A 22,309-nucleotide genomic window follows, 5' to 3' on the forward strand; every position below is an offset into this window, starting at 1 on the left:
GGAACATTAACGATATAGGATAAGGTTATATTGCTAGGACTTTAGAAGGATATTGAATTTGTTTATTATCTGTCGTTGTGTTTAAGTTCGCCATTTTATTGAATGAAGTAAGGATATGTTAGAGTAAAGAATTGGCAAAATATAAAGAGATTGTGAAAGATATGAATGTTATCTTGTGTAGTCTGACAGAGCTACGGAGCCTTAGATTGATTGTGATAATAGTACATATCTAATGCATTAGCGAAGGTTAATATAATTCATACTTTAGGAAGCTACTATATATTATTTTATATGTGTAACAGTAGTGTTTGAATTTTATATACCTTGTCTGAAACTCCTTTAAGATGGGATTTGATTTAGTGTTATTATGTGTATCAACTTTTGAGTATAATAAACCTTGCTTTTGATTCTAACAAAGACTTTCTATGATTTCTGGAATCCGATGCACCGCTTATAAAATGTTAATGCGAACCTATGCGGGATATTAAAAGATATTTGAATAGGGTATATTTTGGCCACGTCTGCAGAATCGAAGGTATCACTTTGTACTGTCCTGTGATTACGTCTTGGGTTTTAATATTAAATAATCTAATAGCTCTAAGTGGCGCAGCAAAACAAATAAATTTCTTGGCGTTTTAAGAGAGGTAAATCTCAGACACGCTGATACTCTGGTACTGCCTCGATCTCGTGGAATTTCCATTGTCCCTCAGAGGTACCACGTGTTACCCGATAGAGTGTATTAAGGAGATGTAGTAAAAGGTTAAAGTAGTTGTAATTAAGAAGGAAAGAGGCACAACATAAAAGGCAGTCAGCCGGTAGAATATAAAGTATAAGAAAGTTAATAGAATAGAATAAGAAGAATAGGTTACAACATAAATCGCGCAGAAGATAGGATATAAGATAGTAGAATAACATAAAACAGCTTACATAAATCTTACCTGGAACACTTAGTAAAGAAATTCCTCTGTAATTCTCACATTCAGTTTTATTCCATTTTTTTATAGGTGGGTATTATGAGAGCTCTACTCTAATCATCATGAATTCGACTTTCTGACCAGGTCCTTTGAATTGTGCAGTGTAGCCACTGCAAAACTTTTATACATCCATAGTTAAGCATTTCTGGTTGAATATCAACTATTCCAGCTGCCTTTCTACATTTCAAATTTTTGATGGCATTTTCTACCTCAAGTATTGACATGTACTCCTCTTTACATTCTTCCTGAAAGTTTTTTAGTATGGTTTTGTACTGCTTGGTTTGTTTAACAGTCTTTCGAAGTAATTACTCCAGACATCTAGAATATCTTTATCTTCAGTTTTCATGTCACCTTTATCATCTTTGATTCCTTTTATAGTACTCTTTCCTCCATTTCTAAGCTTCTTCAATAGTCTCCAAAACATTTTGCTATCTTCCTGATATTTATTTTCCATATTCTTACCAGAGTTTTCCCATGACTTTCGTTCAGCTACTTTTATACATAGATTAGCTCTCTTACATTTTCCTTGCTATTCTTTTAGAGCATCTGCCAACTTATTTGCTAGGAACTTTTGGTATGCTTCTTCTTTTCCAGGACTGCTTCTTTAACTTCTTGTGTCCACCATGGTGCTCTTATTTTTCTATCCTTGCAGACAATTTCACATATCTCCCTAACTGAATCAATGTCTTCTTCAGAGACATAACTTTTTATTTCTATTCAGTAGTTATTCTTTGACATTCATTAATTCTTTTACCAGCATAATTATAGTTGTTTTGTGTTGTCTTTAGCTTGTGGGACTACTTTCTTTTCATTCTCAGACTTAGCCTATCATACATACCTGCAACTCTTCTGGCATGTGCATTATAATTTCCTTAACTGACGTCATTCTTATGCATGTGGTATTCCTTCCACATCTTTTCTTCAGACTCTCTTGCTTAATAAGATTACACATCCATTTTATCCCTATCATATTTGTACTTCTAACTTTAGGGACACATGCTGTTATTGTACTGTTTATTTTAAATGCTTCCCATGCACATCAGATATCCTTTCCTTCTAGCAATGAATATCATGTGACCAAACCTAGTATTCTTCTCAGTTAGTCGTAATTTCCTGTTTTAGATCAGCATGTCAACTTTTGGAACATCCATATACGTAGCCATTTCCCAGGTCAATTCAGTATGATCACTGTTATTACTATAATCTGGTGTAATGCTTGGGATGCTTAAGGGTCAAAGCTGTATAACTGAGAGGAGACCTCCACATAGCCTTTAAAGGAATGCGGAGAACCGACCAGAGCTTCTGACCTAATGTCCAATCCTCACCTTCTCGTAGTGCACCCTGTTGGGTATCTACCTGGATACTGAACGAATGAGGATGGGCTGGCAATTTGGGATTTAGCTGACCAAATTGTATTAAACCAAAATACAAAATGATGATGAAATGAATGACAAAATTTCATGCCGGCTGGGGCGTCGCCCGCCTAAACAAGGCCCCCATTGTTTTCGCCAGGAAACCAGGGCGAACAGCGAAAAGTCAACCACTGGAACAAATCTGAAAACACACCCCAACTCAACATCACCAGAGTTAAAGATCGGTACTATCAACATAAGAAGCCTGTATGGCAAAGAAATGGAGATAGCTGATGAATTAGATAAGTACCAGATCGACATAATAGGGGTGACTGAAACAAAAAAGACAAAAACTGGTGAGATCTTTCTGAACAATAAATACAAAATGTTATATTCAGGAAATGACAATCAAGGAAAAGGAGTAGCCATAGTATTCAACACAAAATATGAGGCTAATCTTCTTGAATGGCAGTCAGTCACAAGTAGAGTGATGTGGGCAAATATGAGAATGGGGAATTGGACAATGAGACTTATTTGTGCCTATGGTCCCACAGAGGGTTCTACTAAGGTAGAAGTGGAGGAATTTTTTGAGGCCTTATAAAAAGCAACTGACACAATGAAAAAGGAAAAGTTGGTCCTTGTTGGGGATCTAAATAGCAGAGTAGGAAATGATTGTGAGACATACAAAAATATTTTGGGAAAATTTGGAGAAAAGAGCAAAGCTAATAATAATGGCAAATATCTGTTAGATTTTTGCTCAGGACATGGTCTGGTTATTACTAACACCATGTTCCAACATAAAAATGTGCACAAATTCACATGGAAAGAAGACGCTAGGAATAAGAAAAGTCTCATTGACTATGTTATTGTTGATAGTGATGTTTTCTCCCTGGTGCAGGACACCAGAGTGTACAGAGGATTTGAAATTGGAAGTGATCACTATTTAGTCTTGAGCAGTATAAAAGTGAATTTCATATTGAAATGAATAACATGTAAGAAAGTTTTAAAGCGAATAAAAGTTGAGCAGCTCTCAGATGTGAACTGTAGACTAAAATACACAAAGATTATTGAAGAAAAAATGAAAGAGTTTGAGAACAGGAATCAAACCTTGGAGATTCAGTGGCTAACTCTGAAGAAAACATTGATTGATTCTGCCAGAGAGGCATGTGGTGAGGTTGTCTGCAAGGATGAAAAAAATCAGAACTCCCTGGTGGACACAGAGAGTTAAAGAGGCAGTGAAGGAAAAGAAGAAAGCATATCAAAAGTTCCTGTCAAATAAGTCAGCTTATGCTCTTAGAGAATACAGAGACAAATGTAAGAAAGCTAAATACTGTGTAAAACTAGCTAAACAAAAGTCATGGGAGGACTTGTGCAAGAACATAGAAAATAAATATCAAGGAGGAGGCAAAATATTTTTCTTGTGTCCACCATGGTGGTTGTTGAAGAAGCTTAGGAATGGAGGAAAGAGTATTGTAAAAGGAGTTAGACATGATAAAGGTGAATTGAAAACTGGAGAAAAAGATATCTTTGAAGTATGGAGTAATTACTTTGAAAATTTGCTAAATGAAACAAGCAGTGATGACAGCACAATGATAAAAAAACATTGACTAGGCATGCAGTCAGGAATACATATCCATACTTGAAGTAGAAAAAGCCATCAAAGGCTTGAAATGTGGAAAGGCAGCAGTAGTATATGATATTTGACCAGAAATGCTGAAGTATGGTGGTATAAAAGTCTTACAGTGGCTGCACTGCATATATCAGAATGCCTGGACAGAGGGATGAATTCCGAATGATTGGAGTAGAGCTCTCATAGTACCTATATATAAAAAGGGAAATAAAACTGAATGTGAGAATTACTAAGGTATATCCCTGTTGAGTGTTCCTGGCGATATATATGCAAGTATACTTGAGAAATGGTTGAGAAGAATTGTGAAAGAAAAGCTTGGTGAAGAACAAGCTGGATTCAGGTCAAATAGAGGCTGTCAGAATCAGATCTTCACTTTACAAGAAATAGTGGAGAAATCATGGGAATATAACAAAGATCTGTATTTAAGTTTTGTCGATTTGGAAAAGGCATATGACAAGGTGCCAAGAGAGAAGCTATTCAATACGCTACAGTTATATTGTGTCAATGGGGCATTATATCAAGCAATACTTAGTCTTTAATTGAGTTGTAAGTCAGCAGTTAGAATTGAAGTAAGTACAGGAAGATGGTTTAATGTTAAATCTGGTGTGAGACAAGGATGTACATTATCCCCTCTGTTATTCATTATCTATATGGATCACATTATGAAGGAAAGTGGTATTAAACATGATATCAAAATTGGAGATGTTAATGTCAGCTCTTTGCTTTATGTGGATGAAGTTATACTTCTAAATAAATCCGCTACAAGTCTGCAAGATTCTCTGACTAAACTGAATAACTGTTGTAATAGATATAGTATGAAGGTCAGCAATAAAAAGACAAAGACAATGAAAATAGGCAGAATCATTGAAAATGTCAGCTGTGTTGTGAATGGAGAACCTGTGGAACAAGTAAAACATTTCAGCTACTTAGGCACGATTTTTAGTGAAGATGGTAAATTAAATATAGAAATAGACAACAGAATCAGCAAAGCTGGTATGGTAGGAAGTCAATTGAATAAATTCATATGGAATAAGAGAGAAATTAGTCAGAACACTAATTAGCTGTATACAAGACAGTGTTCAAACCAGTTTTAATTTATGGATCTGAGAGCTGGGTCAGAAGTAAAACACTTGATCAAAGACTAGAGACCGCAGATATGAGAGTCCTGATAAAGATTAGAGGCATGAACAGATGACATGAATGGCATCATCATATTAAAAATGAGGATATTAGGAAAGAACTTTACATTGTCAGCATCAAGGAATGCGTTAGCAGAGCTAATCTCAGGTGGTATGGTCTCTTAAACAGAATGGGCAAGGAAAGATTAGCAAAACAAGTGTTCTCTGCCAGGTTGGTAGGAAAACGACCCAGAGGAAGACCAAGATATAGGTGGATTGATACGGTACAAAGTGCCTTATACGATAGAAATATAAGATCTGGTAATGTTGGAATCTTGACAAGTAACAGACTGATTTGGAGGAAAATTGTAGATAGGAAGTTAGTAATGATGTAAATTTTTCATGTAGTACTATCATATCCTGTACACCCCTTGAGGGTACATGGCAGGAATTTGATGATGATGATGGGCTAATGCTCTTTGACCTTGAATTCCTTCTGTTACTTTTTGCTTGTGGGAATTGTTTCACAACAGCTCTATCAATTTGGCTGCATTCTTCTCATGAGATTTCACCGTTAACTAATCACTATTTGAATAATTAGCCACACATGATAATTACTCAATTAGCACTCATCAGGTTGATTTAGCAATGCAATTCACCACTAACAACAGATCCACTAGGTCTCTGTCAACACTCCACCATGTATTTGTTCTTGTTAGACTCCACCTAACACCAGATAGCATCAGTCTTCTCACTGATGCATAAAAATTGTTATTCATATTACAATCACATCTTTCTACTTTAACTGGACTGAAATCATTCAATATCGTTAGCATCGCTCCCCTCTCCTATCTTGCTTGTCCTTTCTAAAATTACTGTAAGCTATACAATCTATACCAGTCAGTAGTTGAACCAGTAGGAATATTCAATGCTGTCAAGGGCTTTCTCTTGGTCCTATGTTACAATACATGTTCTCATTGTTCATATTAGCAAGATTTATTAGCTCTCTGATTGAGGTGGAGATTGTTATCTGTTTGGAATGATGTAGCTCTGTTTTTCTATTATCTCCTCTAATGCTAGTTTCATCCTGTTAGCAATAAGTTTAGATATTATTTTGCAATTGGTGTTGATTCTAGGGATGGGGTGCTAGTTTCTTAATTTAATGAGATTACCCTTTTTTGAGATGAGTGCTCACAGATGTTGTCATTCCACTTGTGGAAACCATTTGTACGTGCTTCATTGTACACTCTGTAGAGGAGGGAGCCTGACAGGGTGTAGCATAGAGGCAGCCTGCCTCACGTCACGGCTTAATAAGGACACTCGTTCAGCCATATTGCGGTAGGTGCTATTGCTACGCTAACAATTCCTGTTAACAAAGCAGCGGAAAGAAGTTTTTCCTTAAACTGATTAAAAATTATTTGCAAATAGCAATGACCCAAGAAAAATTGGTTTGTCTAGCAACTATATCGATAAAGGTGGACATAGCTTATAATTTAAATTTAGAAGAGCTTATAAACAGTTCTGTTGTGCGATATATCCCCATAGCATAAACATTTAATTAATATTATTATGTAATCTCTTTGCATTAATGTTTCTCTTGTAATAAAAACAAAATTGCAATAGGAGATTTTCTTATATTTTTTGTCTTATAATCCATCAAGAGCTATATTTAATTGTTTGCCTCAGAGTGCAATCTAATCTGGCGACAGCCCTGGGGCCTGAATTGTCCCCAGAAAGACTGATAGAGCTTGTTGATAAGGCTGTCTATCCCTGGGGACTTCTCTCTCGACAAGAGGTTGCAGGTCTTTGTCAGATCCTGTAGCATAATTGGTAATTCTGTTTTATATTGTGCCAAATCTGGGAGTTGTTTCACTTCTTCAAGAATTTTGTTTATGGCTTCAGGGGATGTTCCCAATTTATATATGTTTTGGTATTATTTCAAACTATGCAGGAGGATTTCATTTGGAGGACTTCTATACTGTTCTTATGCACAGTGGATGCCTGCTGCTGTTTCTCTAATGGGAAAACATATTTGGTGGGTGCATCCATAAAGTTAATGTGCTTACAGCAAGATCTTATCAGAGAACCCCTAGCTCTGTCTTCCAAGTGAGACTTAATTGTAGTTTCCAGTAATTGTTATTCTTCTGAGTCGGGTTGATGTGACTTGCTGTTGTTGCTTTAGTAATGTAATGTTGCCCGTCTGCTCAGATTTAGCTGAGTGAATATCTTGAGTTTGGTTTTGAGGAGCACTCACCACTTGATGATTGGTTGTGTTGTAGACATATCAGTTATAAGTGCATTAATGTAGTCCTTGTGCTAATCCAGTGATTTGTATCCTGAAGTAGGCTGTTTTAAACATCCAGTATGTTGTTCAGGAATAGAGATACTAAAGAGGACAGTTGTGGTGTGATACCTGTACTGGAACATGTGAGATTCCTCTTACTAAGAACATAGTGTGCTTATAGGTGTAGTATCTGTCAAGACATATATAGTGCACTGCTTTGGCCACCCTTGATTCTCCAGGAGAAGACCTGTTGGTGTGGATTTCATTGTCTGAATACATTTGTGAGTTCATGGTGGTTGATTATTCCTCATGGAAGTTGGACTAAAGTTTGATGGTGTTCTTGACATTGATGTCGGTCCATTGTTGCATGATCATTGCTGCTGCCATGGTGACTTTGGATGAAGTCTAGAACTTGAAGTGCCAATTGCTCATCCTGAGGTATGTATGTATGTATCATTAGGTGGATATTTCTTAGTGGGTGTTTGATTGCAGGCATAAATTGCACATCCAGGTAAGGTGTCAATCACTTGTAGATTTAACGAACTTTTGTGGTGGGCACCAAATGAGATTTCTGATCCATGCAGTTGTGTGGCAGCATAGTAGTGTAAATTGTATGACCAGTGCTTCCACTTGTTGGAAGATTTTTGTACAGAGTGGACATCAGCTGCAGTATTATTATCTCTGGACAATGGTCAAGTATATGCTATAAAAGTAACCTGTTTCTTAGTGGCGTGACACTGTCACCTGTATTTAATGATGTAATAGTTACTGGAGTATTCATGATATGCTGGTTTATTTGTTATAAACTGAGACAGTGATCGAGACATGGATAGTTATGCTGTCATTAGGATTCTAGGCTGTTGATAAGGTAGTAGATCTTCTTGAGATTCACAGTTTTTGTACCTTTTTTTTTTTTTTTTTTTTTTTTTTTTTTTATCCAGCCAGAAGGTTTCTCAGCTCTTCTAGCTGAGTTATCAGCCCACTGATGTTTGTGGTGTAGTCATATGCTGTGAACAGTTTTTGAGATGAGCTTCAAACTTTCTTGAGGAAATTGTGAAACTGATCAGCTGATAGTGATCCTTGTGTGTGTGTGGGGGGGGGGGGAGTGCACTATCTGTTTCCTCCTCCTCATCTGAAGATTTAGTGAGCTTGAGCTCATAATCCCCTTCTGCTATTTGTTGGGAGGGATTTAGCATGCTTGAATACGTTTCTGTTGTGCAGATGCCCTGATTATGTTTTGGTTGATTGTTTCCCATCATTGGCTGCTATGCTTTTCTTTTCTTCTTTATTTTGTTGTGCTGCATTAATTGTTATTTTTCTCTCTCTGATGTAGCTTTGAGATGGCTCATGGAAGGTTTCTTCCATAAGTTGAATTTTGTCATCGTCACTTGAATTAGAATCCACTGTGGTGGAATGTTTGGGGTTGCAGGGGTTTGTTGTATAAGATTATCCTGTTTTCTTCAGTTAGGTTTTTCTGGCATCTGGTTTCATTTGTAGTGATGTCAGCTGGTTTTGTCTTTTTCAGAATGTGTGGGTATGCTTTCCTTATATTCAAGGAATCATGATGCTGTACTCTAATGCCTACTTCTCTCTAATAATAAACAGACTAACTACACTCGTATTATACAAGAGGGTAATAAAATAAGGCTGTCCACTATCTGACTTACTTTACATAGTTGCCATTGAGCCTTTCCTGTGCAGACTAAGCACTATACTCACTGAAGCATGTCCTTTAATCCTTCCTACCAAGCAGCACTGACTTTGACTGCTCAGTGGCATAGCTACAGGGGGGGGTGCGTATAGCTTGCTTGTATGACTGCCTATGCTGATGTCACCATCAGCATAGGCAGTCAAGCTGTCAAACATATCAGCTATACCAGGTAGCCTCAGGAGCAAAACTAAAGTTTCATAAACCCACTAGGCCGTGGTGTGGTAATTGGAAAGGTAAAACTGACTCTCCTGTGACTGGCTACTGGTTCTATGATGGAAACAAATATCTTGGAATCCAACTTGGAAACACACATTCCTGTGCCAGCAGAAACTAGGACACACTAATGCAACACTTCAAACAAATACTAAGAAAATGGGCAGGAATACAATTCACCACATGTATTTGAGAGTGAGCAATAATAAGCAGCCAGATAGGTTTTGGAATTTGTATGAAAATTAGACTTAATTTTGTTTAACATAATGCTTAACATAAGCAACAAATGTATTCCAATTTGGTCAAAACTGGTTGAATAATGTGACCTCTAGAGGTTTCTGAGGATACTACTTTTACAATCTTCTTCCCTTATTATAAGGGAAGAAGAATGTAAAACATTTTGATAGCTCAAGCTAGTATTGTTAACACATTCGCTGCCAACTACGAGTATACTCGTAGTTGGTAAACCAGCCGCACAAGCCAGCTACGAGTGTACTCATATGACGCTTACCGACGGCAACGAGATTACTGTACTGACCTTAAAGAAGTGAAAATGCTTGGCTTGTGGAGCTAGCATCAAAACTGTGTATTCTCATAGATGGTATATGCTCTGCACAAGCCAACTACGAGTATACTCGTATGACGCTTACCGCCGGCAACAAGATTACTGTACTGACCTTGAAGTGAAATTGCTCGGCGTACGGGAACAGACTATGCCAAAGTAGCGTGGCAGCGAACGTGTTAAAGGCACACACTTAGTGAAGAATGAAATGGTCTTCAGAACAAGGACAATCACATATGTGGAGGGTGCCACTCTCTGCATTGATTTTTTGTGATTTGGAAAAGCTGGTGAAAGTATAGGGCAGTGTGCCAAAATTTGTATAGGGTTATACCAGTAGTTTTGTTGCAGTTCACTAGGTTCTGTAGAACATGAGCCATTTCCAAGAACAGTCTTTGCGATTTGAAATGGGATCCATGTAGTAGCCTGGCTTTCTTTCACATGAGGAGGAAACTTTGTCCAGAGGTTTATAGACCATTCTAATCTTTGGTTGTTTTAATTAAAATTATAATAATGGAATTAACTCACATAAAATATTATTTATTAGTAGAAATTTCGCCTTTATATCACAGACATCTTCAGTACATGTAAAATCTTGAATAAAAGGAGTTTTTGTAATATAATGCCTTTTATGCAGATTTTGCTAGTATGCTTAGTCCCACTAAAAAACTTGTGTATTGATAGAAAAACTTGGTGTTAATTGAATTGGAAATAATGTTTTCTTTTGAATTATTGAATCTTGTAATATCAAAAGTTTTGTATAAGAACAAAAGAAATTACATATGATGTAAATTGTGTCTAAGTATGCCTCTAGTGAACTAAAATTCCAGACCGATTAAGGGATTAAGTCATGACCTGAGGCCACTGCAAATGCGAAGGTCGACATTGCACAGGGGTTTCCACAGGGGTAACTGCACCAATCGACGAGGGTGATGGGTGCAGAACATCAGGGTACCCAGGGGTCTACAACGTAAGAAAAACGAAGGTCATCGGAACCATATATATATATAGAAGTTTGCTCTGGCAAGAGAAAGGCTTACTTGGTTTGGTCTGTTCCTGGGAGTTTCAGTTCGAGTACATTCCGGAGTGGAGTTTCTGTTCTTGGGGTAGGAAGTCACGTGGAGTTCCGGCAAGAGAGTTCGGACTCATGACTGTATCAAGGTTACCATAAGGCCAAGGAGTTTAGAGAAAGTAAAATGTTCGTTAACGGCAGCTGAACTTCACTAAAATTGTGGGTGATGAATCGTTATCCTATTCAGAGACCTGTGTTTAAGAAGCAAAGGCCAGAAGAAATGTCGCATTAGGAGGAACCAGATGCCAAATTTCCAAACCGTAGGAATCAAATTGTCCGATGATAATAAGGAAAGTCTTGCCAATTATGAAAAGGATGTCCTGGTGCAGTGATGAGGTATAATGGGAATAAGAAGAGATAATCGTACGAATCAGCTAGAGAGGACCAGACTTCATGAAAAGTAAGAACTTTCCGTTATTTAGTCAGAAAGAAAACTTGGATTGTGACGGTGGTTTAATCTGATGGAATTGATTTAAAATTAGAGTTGCAGGACTTTAGGCCTTGAGCTAATTATTGAATTAATATTACTCTATATAAGAAAAAGCCTAGCTGAATTGTATAGTGAATCTACCTGTGTTTATTGTTGTAGCTATTCCTTAAACCTGAATGATTTTTTTTTAAGTTGACGATCTGAGAAAATGTAAAGTTAAGAAGGGGGGAAAAATTTTTAGACACATAGTCCTGCTAAGATTCAGATGATTGTGGAAAATGAATGTATAACTTATATTGAGTTGTTAGATTTAGCGTACATATTAGATTTTAGTGAAATTAAGTTGTATCATATGTGTATTTGTTACTTAGTGATGAATAAATTGTTTTCTTGTCAAAATAACTTGCCTGATCTCTAAATCCAATGCACTACTCATAAAATCGAACCTATGTTTCTTGAAGTAGATATTGCCACGACTGCAGAGTAAGAAATATATGTAATTTGGTATAGAGATAAGTTGGAAAGGAAGGAGCTGTGTGTCATATTGGGTGTTCTATTCTTTGGAGGGAGATACTCCTCTTATCATAGAATTTTGGTGGTGCAGCTGACTATCAAACAAATTTTCCAAAATTTAATTTAGAATAAACACCAGTAAATCAGACAAAGAGATTGGCTCCATCTTTGTCACTTTCTTTGTTCTTGACACCTTGCATATGTGAGCCTTACTATTTGCGGCCACAAGATAGAGGTAGCGTAACTGATGATAAGTCAGAAGTATAGTAAAAGTTAAGAAGATAAGTTTCAAAAGATATAACGTAAAATTTTACAAAGGCGCAGCCGAACAAGATTTAATATGAGATAAGAATTGATAACATATTTAAGATAACAACTAGATATTTACAATGTATAAAGCTAATTAAACAATAACTGACAATTCCAAAAGGCACCACCTAAGTACTTAATGTAAGATAACTAAAAAGGTCAATAAATTTCCTAACTTATAAAAAAAAAAAAAAAAGGATAAATAAAGAAATTATATATATATATATATATATATATATATACACAATTAAAAAAGTTAGGAAAGATTAGCTTATTTATAAAGTACTATCTCCCACAAAGGGGATAGACGTAAACCATTGGATCTGTTTAAGTTAGGAGAGTAAAGTAAAGTTTCACAACATGTTTCTTTATAAAGCCGTTCTATGAGGAACTGACTTTTGTGAAGGACTCTTGTCTTGTTCCAATGAACTCTATGTCTAGTGTTGATGGCATGTTCTGCAAGTCCAGACTGTTCAGGTTCAAGGTATTGAATATAAGACTGGTGTTCTTCTAGCCGAATAAAGGCAGATCTTCCTGTTTATCCAAAATAAGATAATCCACAAAAGCAAGGAATCTGGGAAGCTTGTCCTTTGGAGAAGTGAGAAAGGTGGAGATTTTTCTGAATGGTCGAAAGGCAACAAAAATATTTAGTGGTTTTAAAACTGTTGCTATGCGTTCACTAATGCCTTGTACATAAGGGATAGGAATACACATTATTTCTTCTGTATTTGAAGAGGAAGGCATATCAAAACTACTCTAAGCTCTTTTGATGAAGGAATTCTTATATCCATTAGATAAAAAAGAGGAAAAAATATATTGCAATTCTTTCTGTAATAGATCATCTGAAGAACAAAAGGAGTGGGCCTGATGAACCAGTATTTTAATAGTTCCTTCCTTTTGACTGGGATAAGAGATTCAGCATGGATATAATGGCCTGTATGAATCTTCTTCCTATAGACTGAGAAACGTAGGTTACCATCTGGTTGGCGAAGAATTAAAAGATCTAAAAAGGCTTAACTGCTTATTTAATTTTACTTCTAGGTGAACTGGATCCTTGGATGAAGTGCATTTAATTTAGAGAGAAACTTGTAGTTCATCAGAAGAGCCATTCCAGATAGCAAAAATGTCATTTACATATCTGAACAAGTGAGTAGGTCTAAGAGAAATGTTGTCAAAAATACGTTGTTCAAAGTGCTCCATAAAGAAGTTGGCGATAGCAGGAGAAAGAGGATTCCCCATTGCTGTTCCTTCGATTTGTTGATATAACTTGTTTTTAAAGGAAAAATAACCAGAATTTATTACAAATTCAAATATTTTTACAATGTCTGAAGGAAATTCTTGTTGCAGTAATTCAATGCTCTCAGATAAAAGAACTTAGTAAATAATGAAACAACATCTGAACTAATCGTAATATCCAAAATTTTATTTTTGAAATCCAAAGTATTTTTTATATAAGTATCAGTTCTAGTTGAAGTGAGTAAATTTGATAAAAATTTAGAAATTTTATAAGTGGGACAACCTACACAATCTACAACTGGTCTCAACGGAATACCTGGTTTATGAATTTTTGGAAGACCATACAATCTAGGTGGATGACCGAAGAATGTTTTAAGTTTTTTCTTTTGTTCTTCATCCCATGTAGACACATTATCTGTAAGAGAATTAAGTCTTTTCAATTGACTCCCGGTAGGATCTGATGTTGAGGGGCCTGTAAGTTGAATAGTCACGGAGTAATAGAGACATTTCTCTCATATTCTCTTCTATTTTGAATAACTACAGCCTTCCCTTTGTCAGCTTTCATAATAATTAAATTATTATTATTCCTCTTCAGTGATTTCAGTGCTTTAAATTCAGAGTAAGATAGATTAGGACAAGGAGGCTTGGTATTAAAAAGAATTTTTGCACATTCAAAACGCATTCTGTTGCTGTTTTTTGGGATAAGAATCGAATACCTCTGTCAATGTTATGAAAAAAATCCATCAGGGGTACCTTATTCGGAGCAAATGGCGAAATTATGTCCTTTTGATAAAACAAAACATTCACTGTCTGTTAGTGGACGGTTAGAAACATTGATAATTACTTTATCTGTATCACTAACATTAGTAATGTTAGTGATACAGATAAAGTTGGGAGGCTCACCAGTGATTCAAACTTACGCTTTAACTTATCACGAAAAAATCATTAAAAACCTTCAGGTATGAAGTCGAAGATATGCGCAAAATAGTGTTAAAAGTGTCAGCCACTGATACAGATTCTAGAGCTTTCTTGATATCAACAATTTCTCTATTTATGAGGGCGAGAGATTTTTTAGCTTCGTGCAGCTGATAATTTAAAAGTGACTTACTGGCCTTTAAATAGATCCGATGAGCTCTTTGGGACCTAAAAACTTCTTTTATTTTATAGCAGGTAGGAATAACCTGAGCCATCTTACAACGCTTTAGGAATATTATTCTGTTAATGCATTTAGCCTTCTTTACCAATACTTTACCGTATCTAGCACATTGTTTGGAAGTAGACTCTCCATAAAGTCTCAAAATATGTTTCAGTAAGGAAATATCGTGAGTTGACATATAATTAAAATTATAATAATGGAATTAACTCACGTAAAATATTATTTATTAGTAGAATTTTCACCTGAGTATCACAGGCATCTTCAGTACATGTATAAAGCTAATTAAACAATAACTGACAATTCCAAAAGGCACCACCTAAGTAGCTAATGTAAGATAACTAAAAAAGTCGATAAATTTCCTAACTTATATAAAAAAAAAAGGATAAATAAAGAAATTATATATATATAATTTCTTTATTTATTATTATTATTTATTTTTTTGGAATTGTCAGTTATTGTTTAATTAGCTTTATATATGTACTGAAGATGCCTGTGATACTCAGATGAAAATTCTACTAATAAATAATATTTTACGTTAGTTAATTCTGTTATTATAATTTTAATTATTATGTCTATTCGCAGTATTTCCTTATTGAAACATATCTTTGGTTGTTTTATGATATGTATAGTGTAGTTGGGGATGGGGATGGGAAGGTAAGGGTATTTTTTTTGTGGTAACCATTTTTTTCAAAATGCAAATAGAACATGTTCTTCAGAACCCAGTGAAACTGATGGGGTAACACTAGACAAATTTTGGCACACTGCCCTATTTTCCTGTCAGTAGTAATCATAGAAGATTGCCACAGAGAACACCACTGTTGGCTTCCATACACGACTGTCCTTGTTTTCAGTTATTTCATTCCCAGTCTGCACTGAGCATGTGTCTTTAAAGTGCCTTTGATAATGCTAGCCTGTGATGGCAAAACGTTAGCATGTAAATATTTGATTTAGTAAGTAAATTATTTATTTCTTGTTCTGTGTAGTTTTTATTCCAGAAACTTCAACATGTTCAGGTTGTAAGCAAAGTCATGTAAGTCAAAAATGACTGTATTCCAAAGTTGATCAGAATTGTTTGAATATGTGGACTTGTTGAGGTGTTTGTAAAGAATATACCCTATTCCCTTTTACAATCTCCTCCATATTGTATTATTGGATTGAAATTATCAGAGGTAAACAAACAATGTAAGACATTTGTATTCAGAATTTGTCTGAAAGGCCTATATAGGTGTTGTGGAAGAAACACCTACCACCCTCTTTTCAGTTTAGTCCTCTTATTAGGCTGTGATTCTTAAGGAATATTCAACAATGTAAGAAACATCTACCTTCCAGATTTGGCTGAAGTTTAAATGGCATGAGAAGAGTAGAAAAATTATGCTTGTAGGTATTTTATGCTATTTTCAAAAAATTTTCTAGTTTTTATTAATTAGACTTAATGCTTTATATTTTGCAGGCTACTCCTGTTAATTACCTTTGTGTAATAAATGCAGCAGATTAATAGTATTTAACTTAAAACTGGAATTATGACAGCACGTCTAAATTTTTTTTTAGCCATAGTGATTCTATAATAAGGGTAGTCACTTCATGCTTGGCTTAAGAATTACTGACTTGACACTTACTTGATTATCATTGGGCTCTGAAACCACACTTACTCTTTCTGACCTAAATCTGTCAGCCTCCTCATCAACCAGCTGCTTTTTTAATCTCAGTTAAATCCTCTATGATTATTTTCTGCCTTAACATGTTTTGTGCTGTGGCTTAGTATATAATCTTATAGCAAGGCTTATACGTTGGTCATACATAACTGGTAATTAGTTTAAGGAATTAACAACGCATATAACGGATATTAATTAAAGCAAACTTTAATGAATACCTTCAATATTTCGGCAACGTCACGTTGCCATCTTCAGGAACATACAAATATGGTATGTGCACGCAGGCACTAACAAAAGCAAATGAGGAAGAAGGCAAGAAACTAATATTGTTCCTAAAGTCCTAATGTGCCCCCTAGCAGGCTAATTGGGTTGTCTTGGCCATTGGGCTGAAGTTCTCATAATGTAGGCTTCCCAAATTTGGGATAGTTTCATGCACCCAAATTTGTTGAGGTTTGGAACATTTTTTAGAGCTGCTGATGATTCCATGAATAATCTTTCGTACTTGAACTTGCTGTGGTGTATTATTTTAGTTTTCTTCCAACGAATTCTATGGCGGGTATCGAAGGCATGGTCTGCCAACCCAGAGTGGCTGTACTGGTGAATAGTATATATTGATAGCATTATGATAGCTTAGTTCAGTGTTATTTCAACAGAAAACATTTTTAACTGTCAAACCTGTCATATATTCTGAAGCTGATAAAAACATACTATTTTGAAAGGCAGGAATTCCAAAATAAGTCATGGAAAAATTTTGACTCAAAATTTAACTTGGCTATTGTGTTTTATTTAAAAAAAAAAAAAAAGTTGGTGACAGAGGCACCATTTAAAAATTGGAGTGGATGAAAAGAGCCTGACTATTGAAGAGATATATTAGAATTATCTTTTACATCAATTCTGTTATAGTGGAGTGAATCCAGCATTTACTAATGAAGCAGATTGTGCTAATACTAAATCATCAAAAAAAAGTTAAAGGTTTTAGACATAGTGTGTGTCTCTGAACTGTGGATAAAACCAGAATAAATGGAGTCATAATGAGAGAAATAAGAGTTAGGAAATGACAGATGTTTTTAACTTCTTTTCTTTAGTTATTGTACAGGTAATTTGAATATTTCATGGGGGAAGGGAGAGACTATCTTAACCAAATGCAAAAAGAGAATGACTAGCTAAAATTTACTTGAACTTCGAGATAATTTCGGGTCCATGGAATGCAATAGATTGAGAGTATAATTTGCACAGTCTGGTGGATAGAAAGTTTGATGTGATCAAGGTATATAGCTGTTGAGAGACACTTATTAGATGTTGTGGAGATTTTTCTACAAGATGTGCACATACAAGACACATACAAGAAAAGCATTAAAATGCTTTTCTTGTATGTGGACGTCTCGTATGTTAGTGCAAGGATGGCAAATAAGTTAAGGTGTGGATGACAACTATTGCCACATTTAGGGTGAACCTGCAGTGTCTTGACATCGCGAAGTTATGATAAGAAAAGTAATTTTAAAGATTACTAACTTCAGAAATATGTAAAGATAACTAAAGTTAACCAAAATGTTTACAGTTATAATTTTTTTTTCCTTCCCAAAAAATTTCTACTTGTGTTGTTTTTTCTTTTTTTTTTATTGATAAACAGAATGCTGTTTCTGAATTTGAAAAATTGTCCTTGAAAAATAAAAAGTTTCTGAAGAATTGGCAGCCTGAAACTAGTACAAGGAAAACCAGAAAAAACAATCAAAAAGCTTATAATGAAAAGTAAGTTACACTAGTAATATTTTTAGTAATATAAATAACATAACGATGATAGTAATAATAATAATATAATTTATTATATATGACAGTACACTTTTGAAATGTATACTAGAGAAAACTGGGTTTTAATGGTTACAACCATTAAAACCCAGTTTTCTCTATAACTACATACCTTCTGTTTTCTTCTGGGTAAATAGAGAAAAAATAATAATGTACACTCAGCAACTGTAAACTAAACACTACTAAAGCTTGGAAGAACAGTTATAATATATGAATAATGGAAATGCACAGAAACATTTCTGTGCATTTCCAAGCATTGACTCGTTATCCATGTTTGGATAACGAGTCAATTGTTATTCAGTTATTGTTTGTAAGTGGTTTGCTGAAAAATTGAAATCTGGCATCTGAAAGGATCTGATGATAGATTTCCAAATATCACACAGGATCATTTCTTAGTTCTTATTAAGTGTACCACGTGAAAAGATGACCAAGGTAGATTATATTATCTTGCAAGAGATGAAGTTGTCTTCTAAGTAGGGCACCTATCTCTTCTTTCAGTTAGTGTCATAGTATGTGTTGGAAAAATGAAAAGTTAAGTCAGAGTTGTCTTCTCTGTTGTAATCAGCATCTCCAAGATGTTTTTTCTGTCATATCTCAAAACTTGTTGAAGTCTGGCCTATGTATGTAAGGCCACAAGAGCATTGGCAGCCTGAAACTAGTATACAAGGAAAACCAGAAAAAGCAATCAAAAAGCTTATAATGAAAAGTAAGTTACACTAGTAATATTTTTAGTAATATAAATAACATAATGATGATAGTAATAATAATATAATTTATTATATGAGGGCTGTTCAATAAGTAATAAGACTAATTTTACTGTTGCGAAACCACTCATCACAATATTAATTTCTGTGGAATAAAGAAATGTTGCTGTCTATATTAACAAAAGAGGTTGATAGATGGCGTATACAGACTGATGTGCCAGAGTGTCACGTGACTAAACGCAAGCTTGTTTCGGCTCGCCTACAAGCCGCAACCAGTTGTCGAAATAGAAGCGTCCTTGGAACAGTGTTATACAATTAAATTTTGTGTGTGTTTGCAAAAATTGGCATCGGACACTTTTAACATGATACGCGAAGCTTTCCACAATGAAGCAATGTCGAGGGCAAGTGTTTTTTGCTGGCATAAAACTTTTAAGGAAGGAAGGAAGACAAAATGTGGAAGATCTTGAACGTGAGGGAAGACCTTCAACGTCCATCACAGAGACAATGATCAACACAGCAGCGATTATCATCAAGGAGGATCGCAGAATTGCAGTATGCCAGCTGTATGTTGTCCTGAATATTTCTGTGGGAAGGGTTCACTCAATCATGGCTGAACATTTGGGACTGAAACGTTTGCGCCCGATGGACTCCCAAACTCTTGACACCGGAGCAAATGCAACATCGAGTGGATGTGTGCACAGAATGGAAAGAAAGACTGGAACAAGAAGGCGACAACTTCTTAAAACACATCATTACAGCAGATGAAGCTTGTTTGTATCACTATGACCCTACAATGAAACAACAAAGCAGTGAATGAAAGCATCCGTCTTCGCCTACCCCCAAGAAAACAAAAACTGTAAAATCGGCTGGTAAAGTTATGACCATAATGTTTTTTGACTATGAAGGCATTGTTTACTAACATGCTGTAGAACCCGGAATACTGTAAACGGCTCATACTATGCGGATGTTTTACAGACAACGGTACAGCATGTCAAAAGGAAGCATCCATTGCTGAAGAATGGCTTCTTATTGCACCACGATAATGCAAGGCCACATATTGCTGGTGGTGTAGTGGACGTTTTGCAGAAGAACAACATAGATATCCAACCACACCCTCCATACAGTCCTAATCTCGCACCATGCGATTTCTGGCTCTTTCCTCAGCTCAAGAAACCACTAAGAGGCCGCCATTTCGAAAGCAACAAAGCATGTGTAAAAGCTGCGGAGGCGGTTTTGAAAGAACTCTCAAAAAACGGACTTTCACATGTGTTTAAGAAGTGGACACAATGTTGGGACAAATGCATCGCGTCTCACGGTAGTTACTTCGAAAAAGATCATATAAATGATGATGATTAAAGGTAATCTGTTTTCTGTATAAATATAGTCTTATAACTTATTGAACAGCCTACGTATATGACAGTACACTTTTGAAATGTATACTAGAGAAAACTGGGTTTTAATGGTTACAACCATTAAAACCCAGTTTTCTCTATAACTACATACCTTCTGTTTTCTTCTGGGTAAATACAGAAAAAATAATAATGTACAGTCAGTAACTGTAAACTAAACACTATTAAGTAAAGCTTGGAAGAACAGTTATAATATATGAATAATGGAAATGCACAGAAACATTTCTGTGCATTTCCAAACATAATTTCCAAGCATTGACTCGTTATCCATGTTTGGATAATGAGTCAATTGTTATCCAGTTATTGTTTGTAAGTGGTTTGCTGAAAAATTGAAATCTGGCATCTGAAAGGATCTGATGACAGATTTCCAAATATCACACAGGATCATTTCTTAGTTCTTATGAAGTGTATCACGTGAAAAGATGACCAAGGTAGATTATTTTATCTTGCAAGAGACGAAATTACCTTCTAAGTAGGGCACCTATCTCTTCTTTCAGTTAGTGTCATAGTATGTGTTGGAAAAATGAAAAGTTAAGCCAGAGTCTACTTCTCTGTTGTAATCAACATTTTCAAGATGTTTTTTCTGTCATATCTCAAAACTTGTTGAAGTCTGGCCTATGTATGTAAGGCCACAAGAGCAGGGAATTCTGTAAACCCTTGCAAACCATAACCTTGCAACTTTTGGCTGTTCCCCGAACAAGAATGCCTTGAAAGGATGCAATCTTTTCTGTCTTTATTGCATATCCATCATCATGTGGTGACGGTAATAAAAATGCATTCCATAAAAAGAGTTCCTTCATGTAATTAATTACATTGCTGCACAAAGAGACTACTTCAAATGTGATAGTAGCCACTAGTCTACAGGTAACCAAATGTTACGAATGCTTATATTCTTAAGGAGCACTACCTCTGGTACCCCTTAAGAATATAAGCATTTGCTATAGTTCAAAAACGCGTTCAACAAACAGTAACTAAGACTCCATGCTCTTGATGTCACGTGTTAGTTCAATTTTTAATTAATTTAACTGTGTTACTCCATTCTTCGTGTTTTACCAGTAGATGTTTGTGTACCTATTTTCTTGTCCTGAAGAAGCCAGACAGAATAAGCTGGCGAAACTTGTCGACAACTGTATATATATATTTATGAATAACTATGGTCTACTAATAAATCCAAAAGGAAAATATCTCATACTTCGTGTTAAGGGACCAAATAAAAAAGTTACAAGCATTTGCTATATTGTATTGATTTGTGTTTCAGAGGAGCAGCATGAAAAAATTTCAGAAAGATGGTGTCTAAAGCAAATATAGTTTTTACATATACATTCCTGGAATTTATTATCATGCCCTTCTCTCTCTCACACACACACACTTGGGTATCATTTCCACTAGTAAGAGGTTGCAGAGCCTACCAAATTAATGCTGTGTGGTAGGGATTAACACAGGAATCTTTTTTGAAGAGCTGTAGATTATAGTTTTTGAGGAACGATAGTGGAAGTAGCATGTTTAGTAGGTTAGGTTGAACTGTAAATGGCTAGCTTCTGCTCATATTATTATAGATTTAGCAGAAATATGATAAATGATAGATGCTAAGTCTACTGAACAGTGCCTGTTGTAGTATCTGTAGAAAACACAGTGCAGAAACAGACCCACTGTGAGACAGTGGCTAAAGAGAGTGGGGCAACAATTAGCCAGATTACTCTTTTGAACAGTGTTGAAGAAATTTTATCAGTTTTTGAGGCTGCCCCAAATGTGATAGCTGAAGAGTTAGTAGCTGACAGGTGAAAAAAGTAATTTCTTGGCCAAAAAGGGAAAAAAAAAAGACAATCATCAGTCTAAGAAGAGAAATTTGGTCTTAACTGTCAATATGAGTGAATCGAGAAAGTATGTTGTAATAAATAAAATAAAATATAAAAAAGCTTGTGTTTTGGAAGCACTCAAGCACATGCCTCTCTGGCTGAATCAATCAATGTTTTCTTCATGATTTGCCACTGAATCTCCAAGGTTTGGTTCCTGTTCTCAAATTCTTTCATTTTTTCTTGAATTATGTTTGTGTGTTTTAGTCTACGGTTCACATCTGAGAGTTGCTAAACTTTTATTTGCTTTAAAACTTTCTTACATGTTCTTCTTTTCAATATGCAATTCAGTTTTATCCTGCTCAAGACTAAATGGTGATCACTTCCA

At 35.5% G+C, this 22,309-nt stretch overlaps 1 protein-coding gene across 1 annotated transcript in view; it reads left to right on the plus strand.

Moving 5' to 3' along the window:
* LOC150098103 (zinc finger MYM-type protein 1) overlaps positions 1–22,309 on the plus strand; it is a 106,061-nt gene that overhangs the window by 51,994 nt on the left and 31,758 nt on the right. Inside the window, exon 4 of the mRNA XM_090406087.1 lies at positions 17,840–17,958. Within this exon, the coding sequence (XP_090262213.1) occupies positions 17,840–17,958 (119 nt within the window). The remainder of the gene's footprint in view (positions 1–17,839; positions 17,959–22,309) is intronic.

The sequence above is a fragment of the Typopeltis vanoorti genome, chromosome 16 (assembly GCF_054136105.1).
Source record: "Typopeltis vanoorti isolate ZY-2024b chromosome 16, IOZ_Tvanoo_1.0, whole genome shotgun sequence".
Taxonomy (NCBI): Eukaryota; Metazoa; Arthropoda; class Arachnida; order Uropygi; family Thelyphonidae; genus Typopeltis; species Typopeltis vanoorti.